This window comes from Pollicipes pollicipes, unplaced genomic scaffold, assembly GCF_011947565.3.
Source record: "Pollicipes pollicipes isolate AB1234 unplaced genomic scaffold, Ppol_2.1 Scaffold_7231;HRSCAF=8579_pilon_pilon_pilon, whole genome shotgun sequence".
Lineage (NCBI taxonomy): Eukaryota > Metazoa > Arthropoda > Thecostraca > Pollicipedomorpha > Pollicipedidae > Pollicipes > Pollicipes pollicipes.
In genome coordinates this window covers 2,421,556-2,427,753 of record NW_023597034.1, presented here as the reverse complement: position 1 = coordinate 2,427,753, position 6,198 = coordinate 2,421,556, and the positions used below count along the sequence as shown (strand labels likewise).

At 68.7% G+C, this 6,198-nt stretch overlaps 1 protein-coding gene across 1 annotated transcript; it reads right to left on the bottom strand.

The window, feature by feature from the left end:
• Positions 1 to 1,245: 1,245 nt before the first annotated feature.
• On the bottom strand, positions 1,246 to 5,288 carry LOC119109247 (AF4/FMR2 family member lilli). The gene is made up of 9 exons (XM_037232841.1): positions 5,272 to 5,288; positions 5,038 to 5,232; positions 4,767 to 4,992; positions 4,383 to 4,727; positions 3,755 to 3,956; positions 2,663 to 3,132; positions 2,369 to 2,509; positions 2,045 to 2,317; positions 1,246 to 1,269 (listed from the first exon to the last, which is right to left on the bottom strand). The coding sequence occupies exons 1-9, from the start codon at positions 5,286 to 5,288 to the stop codon at positions 1,246 to 1,248; spliced, it is 1,893 nt and encodes a 630-aa protein (XP_037088736.1).
• Positions 5,289 to 6,198: the final 910 nt, after the last annotated feature.

The window sequence follows — 6,198 nt, the reverse complement described above, 5'->3', positions numbered from 1 at the left end:
CTCAAAAATGAAGGATGAAAACATTACAAAACGATGTCAAACGGTGAGAACTCAAACAATACTTGGGCGCCTAATCTCGTGTGGTGGCTGCGTGCGGCGCCGCCTTCCGACGCTACAGTAACGCTGGCCCCCAGCCGCCGGCCACTGGCGCGGCCCGTAAGCTCAAACTAGGGTACGGGCACATTTGTGGGGAGGGAGGGGGAGCTGCTACAAGGTACATGCACACACCAAAACCGGTGACGGGCGGGGTCTTCCACACACGCATGCGCGCGCGCGCGCGCACCGCGCGTAGCAGCGGGCGATGAAAGACGGGCCTCAGGGCAGCCGCAGCCTCGGCTGGGGCCGGCTGACGTGGGGTCCTGAGCAAATCAACATCGAACAGAGCTGAACACGCCTCGCGCCCAGCGCGCCGCCAACACACCAACACATGCAGAGTTAAAACACACTGAGATCACGTACAGAGGAATCAGGTCAGATCCAGCGGGGCACACGCACTACCGTAAGTTATCACATCTAGTCTGCTGGGGGGCCGTCGGGGCGCGGGCGGCGGCGGCGGCGCGCGCTACCTCCGCCCGCCGCCGCCGCCGCCTGATTGTCTGAGGTCGGTGCGACGCTCCGAGCGGCGCCGCTTGCTGGCCGGGCCTGTGTCCGGCGGCGGCGCGCCCGCGGGCCGCCGCCGCGCCGGCAGCGCGCCGTTCTGCCGCCGCGCGCCCGACGCGTCGGCCTGGCCCGCCTTGGGCGCGGCGGGGACGCGACCGCCGTCGGGTGCGGCGCCGCCGGGCAGGCCGTCGACCGCTGCTGCTGACCGACTCCGGGGCCGGGTGACGTCCGTCGCTGCCGCGCGACTGCTGGAGCGCGAGGGGACCTCCGCCCGGCTGCCCGGTCGAGCCGCCGCCGCCGCCGCCGCCCGAGGCGTCTTGGTCGTCTGTCGGAGCGAGTGTCGAGCGGCGGCCAGGCCCGGCGACGGCCGCTGGCGGCCGGACGCCGGCGCCGCATCGGCGCGCGGGGACGGCACGCGCGCCAGCGCCTGCGCCGGACTCCGCTCGGCCGAGGCCAGCCGGCCCGGCGGCGAGCCGCCGCCGCCGTCAGCCGGCCGAGCGGGCGATGTCGACCGCCGTCCCGCGCCAACGCTCTTGTCATCGTCCGAGAGCGGTGAACTCCTCGGCTGCTCGGCCGCGTCCCCGGCGGAACCCGCACCGGTCTCTGGCGACAGTCGCTGGGAAGCCCGCCGCGCCGGCGACCGCACTACGCTCTCGCCGCCGTCCGAGCCTGGCGACAGCCGCTGAGACGAGCGGCGCACAGATTCGCCGTCTCCTTTGTCTTCGGTCACCCCCGAGAGCCGCTTGGAAGCTCGCCGTGCTGGCGACCGCTCGCTGCCGCCGTTATTCCCGGTCTCCCCGGACAGCCGCTGCGACGTTCGCCGCGCCGGTGACTGCTCGCTGTCAACCTTGCGTGCTGCCTCTCCGGGAAGCCGATGGGAAGCGTTCCGCGCAGGCGACTGTCCGGCGTCTTCCCCGCGTGCGGCCTCTCCAGACAGTCGCTGGGAGGTGCGGCGCGCGGGCGACTGCTCCCGATCTTCGTCTTCCCTGGGCGCCGTTGCCGATGCGACCCTGCTGCCGACCAGCGAGGCGGGTTGGATGCGGATCGGCTGGGTCGGCTGGCTGGCCTTGGCTCGCGCCGGCGACGGCGGAGAGGCTGGCGGGCTGCCGGGCGCGCCGGCGCCGGCGCGGCTGGCCGGCGCCGCCGCGTCCTCAGCGCGCAGCCGATTCAGGTGGACGCGCGGAGAGTCGCAGGCCTCCAGCAGGTCGGATGCGGGCGGAGAGGGAGCGGTCGTCGGGAGCGGCGCCAGCGGCGGCGAGGCGCCGTCGGCCGGCGGCGAGGCGCCGTCAGCCCGCGCTGTGGCGCCACACACAAGCGCGGCGCCGCTTGGTACGCTGCACTTGCCCGTGGCGAGTGGCGTCCAACCGCTGGCCAGCCGGGCGCCCGACTCGATCCTGGCGCCGCCGCCGACAGTCGCATCACTCTCATTAACAGGGCTCTTCGCCTTCCCGTCCCGCTTCTCCTTCTTCTTCTTCTTGGCAGCGTTGGTCTTAGCCAGCCGCTGCCTCTGCTGAGACGGCGCCAGCGACTTGGCGGCCGAGATCGGCGCCTCCTCCTCCTGGAACGGGTCGGCCGGCGGGGCCGCGAACAAGCCGGCGTCAGCAGTCGGCTGACGGGCCAGCTCCATGTTCTCCGTCTCACTCTCGTGGCCCGACTCGGCGCCGGCCGGTTCGCGGTCACGTTCGGCCGTCAGCTTGGCCAGGCCGGGCTTGGTGCGCTCGCCGGCCGGCCGGCGGCGGGCGCGACGCGGGGGGCCGGCGGCGCGCGCGCGACCAGAGCTCTTCTGCAGCTCGGCAGCCACCTCCAGCACGTCAGCCAGCTTGCCAGCCACGCCAGCCGCCACCACCTGCCGGTTGCTGATGGTGCGCAGCGGCTTGCTGGCCAGCCGTTTGGGGCCGGCGGCGATGGCCTCGTGGCGCCAGGCCGCCTCGACGGCCAGCTCGGCGCGGCCGCCGGCCGCCGGGCGCGGCTCGCGCGGCGCCAGCAGCGGCTCGCCGCCGTCCTCCAGATCCGTCCAGAGGCAGTCGGCGTCGGACGCGCGGCCAGTTAGCGCGCCATAGACTAGCTCCCCCGGCGGCGCGTCGTCCAGCGTCTCGCTGGCGGCGGCCGGGCCGCGCGGCAGCGCCGGGTAGGCGCGCAGGCCGGCCGCCGGCCCGCCGGAGCCCGACGACAGCACGCCCGTGATCACGTGTACCGACGACTGGCTGAGCAGCGGCGTTGGCGGGCCGGAGCCCTCCGACCCGCCCGAGCCGCCGCCGTCGGCGTCGTGGCCCGGTCGGCAGCCGTCCAGCAGCCGCTCGTCTCCGTTGGTGCCGCCGTCGGCCTCCTCCTCGTCGTCGTCCTCCTCCTGCCGACGCTGCTGCTCCTTCTGCTCCTGCAGATGTTGTTGCTGTTGTTGCTGCTGTTGCTGTTGCTGTTGTTGCTGCTGCTGTTGCTGTTGCTGCTGTGGCGACAGCTCTTCGCCGGTGGACAGGCAGGACTGCAGCTGCTCGGTGAAGAAGGACGCCTGCGGGATGTGCACGTCCTCGTTGCCTGTAACAGGGGCAAGGGGAGTCGTAAGGCCCGTGCCAGCGAGGCTCGCACCACCCGCAAACGCCATAGTGGTGTTGGTGGCACGCCATACAAATGAACGCCACACGGGAGGCAGCGGGCCCGCTCGGAAAACGTGTCTTGCCATCCATATTGTCACAAACCGGCTGTGTGATACACAGCTGGGACAAAAGCCGAAATTTGAACAGAAACTTTAAATAAGTGCAAATGTCTGGTTAACTATTAGGGGCCTGGGATGTTTGGGAAGTCCGATTAATGGTAATATGATTGCATTTGCTGTATGATCTTCGTCCAAGTAACTCTTTCCAATGAACCACATGGGTTAAATAAAACGGCATTAATGGGTTGGGTATGAGTTAACATCTTTCCTTCCTCCACCTGACCTAGAACTACTGATAACAGGTCAAGCTGGCCGAAACAGTACACATGTTCAAGGTCCAAATCTACGCATCGAAATTAAATCGCGGCTGCGACTCAGCCATGCTCAAAACAACCCATGGCAACCCCCATCTCCTCGCATATATCGCGACTGACAGTCTCGGCAACAGACTAGCATCGTATCATGTGCACATATGCTACAAATAAAGATCTCCGTACAACTCACTATTCTCACTCTGCTGAGATTCGGAGGAGACCTCGCCTCCAGAGAGTTTGACGCTGGCGGCCAGCAGCTGCTCTTCACTCGGCTTCTCGTCCTGCTGCTCGTCCTGCAGCTGTGGCGGCTGATGTGAGGGCTGCTGCTGCTGCTGCTGCTGCGAGGGCTGCTGCTGCTGCTGCACCTGCTGCTGCAGGGGCTGGGACTGCTGCTGCGGGGGCTGGGACTGCTGCTGCAGCTGCTGCGGCTGTTGCTGCTGCTGCGGCGGCGGCGGCGGCGGGGCCGGCTCAGGCTGCCGCTCCTGCTTGACGTGCGCCGCCTGCTGCCAGCCGGCGGCGGCCGCCGCGCTGGTCGGCGTGTCCGGCGCCAGCGTGTGGAAGGGCGGCAGCAGCGTGCCGAGCGCGGCCGGCGGCTGGCCTATCAGCGGCTGCTGGCCGGGCCGCGCCGACAGCGTCTGCAGCAGGTGCGAGTGGCTGGCCGACGTTACCAGACGCACCACGCGCACTGTATGGTACGGCTGCGTCAGCGGCACCGACGGCTGCGGCGTCGGAGCCGGCGCCGGCGGGGGCGGCGGCGGCGGCGGCGGCGGCGCCGCCGGGCCCGGCGATTCGGCCACGGCCGCCGGGCTGGCGCCCACCTCGCCCAGCAACGGCGCCTCGGCGCTGCTGTGGTCCGCATACTCGTCGCCCGCCGACGCCTGCGACGTCACCGGCTTGGGGCTGGCGGCGGCTCTGGGCAGCGCGTCCTCCTCCACGGAGAGCGAGGAGGCAGAGGCGGTGCCGCCCACCACCGTCTCCACCTTCTTGCTGGGCGACTTCTTCTTGCTCTTGCTGGCGCCGTCGCCGCCGCCGCGGGAGGTGTACACAGGCGGGTTCTTGCGGTTGCGTGGCGCCGGCGTCGGCGTAGGGTTACAAGCCAGGTCCTGTTGGTACTGCTGCAGGATGGCGGCGATGCGCTGGCGCGTCTGGTCGTCCTCCAGCTCCTGCTTCACCGGCGACGGCTTCACCAGCGGCGGCGTCACCATCGGCTTCGGTTTCTGCGCCGTCACGGCCGTCTTCACCTTCTGCGCCATCGGCTTGGGTTTGGCCTTGCTGACGAGCGGCGAGCCTGACACGCCAGCGGAGGAGGACGAGGCGACGGCCGAGCTCGACAGCGTCGGCGACGCGTCGGCCACGTACGCCTGCGCCGCCAGCGCTGCCGCCGGCTGGCCGATAATGTTGTAGCTCGAGGAGGAGCTGCCGCGGCTGCTGTCGTCGTCGGGCGCCGCCTCGGCAGCCGGCGGGTACACGAACTGAGCGGCGCCGGCCGACCCGGGCGCCGGCGACGACTCTGGCGTGATGCCCAGCAGGTCGGAGGCCACCAGGGTCTCGAGCTCGAGCGCCGGATCAACGCGACCGGCGCCCGTGGCCTCCCCGCGCGTTGACACCGCCTCCAGCACGCTCTCGAACTCACGCAACTGCTCCAGCGTGGTGGATGAGACGGAGGCGCTGGCGCCCCCGCCGCCGGCCGACGATGAGGCCACCGACACGGCCGCAGCCGGCATGTATTGGATCGTGTTACGACCAGCCTGCTGCGCTACCACGGGCCGCGGCGGCCGGGGCGGTGGCGGTGGCGGCAGCGGCGGCGGCGGAGGCGGCGGTGGCGGCGCCTGCTGCTGCTGCTGCTGTTGCTGCTGTTGCTGCTGCTGTTGCTGCTGTTGCTGTTGCTGCTGCTTTACCATGGCCTGCTGCTGCTGGTTCTGGATCAGGCGGGCCGTCGGCACGTAGATTACCTGCGGCACCGAGCGGCGCCGTTAGCCCAGTTACGCCCGGCCAGCAAGCAGCCACTCCACACGGGCCGGGTCGGCTTGGTGCTGGGATTCCACGCACGCAGGAAGCTTTTCCCCACACCTGTCCCCAGCAGATGTGTGCGTCATGCACCCAGCAAATCATGTATTAGCATACCCAAATGCATCACATATAACAGCTGGCTGGCACATATAATAATCCTTAAACTTGTTCGTACTGGGGTTTCCCCGCTCGGGCACACCCTGGTGCGGCATCGTCAGCGCCTCTGCACGGACGGCGCACCGAATGCTCACAATCCGTGTGCGGTTCGTGAGTTCGTAGCCCGCCACAGCTTGGCAGACGCCCTTTAGCACAGAGAACCTCACATGCCTCCCATAATTCTCCGCCGTCCGATTTGGGAGCGCTTTATAAACGTCATCTCAGGTCTCTGTCGTAAGATGCCAGTAAATCCCTCCGGACGTGACATTTCGGCACCATGGCTTGGACAGTTTGTGTTAAAATCGGCGCTGGTGGCATTAGATCGATGCTACAGTTAACGAATTCGAGCACGCCGTGTCCAGAAATGTTGGCCGGTGCCGCATACATTAAAAGGTGGGTGGCGGCTACAGCTGCCACGTTTGAGCCCACACGGCGGTCTTGAAAAGCCTGCACGGCATCTGGCGGGTA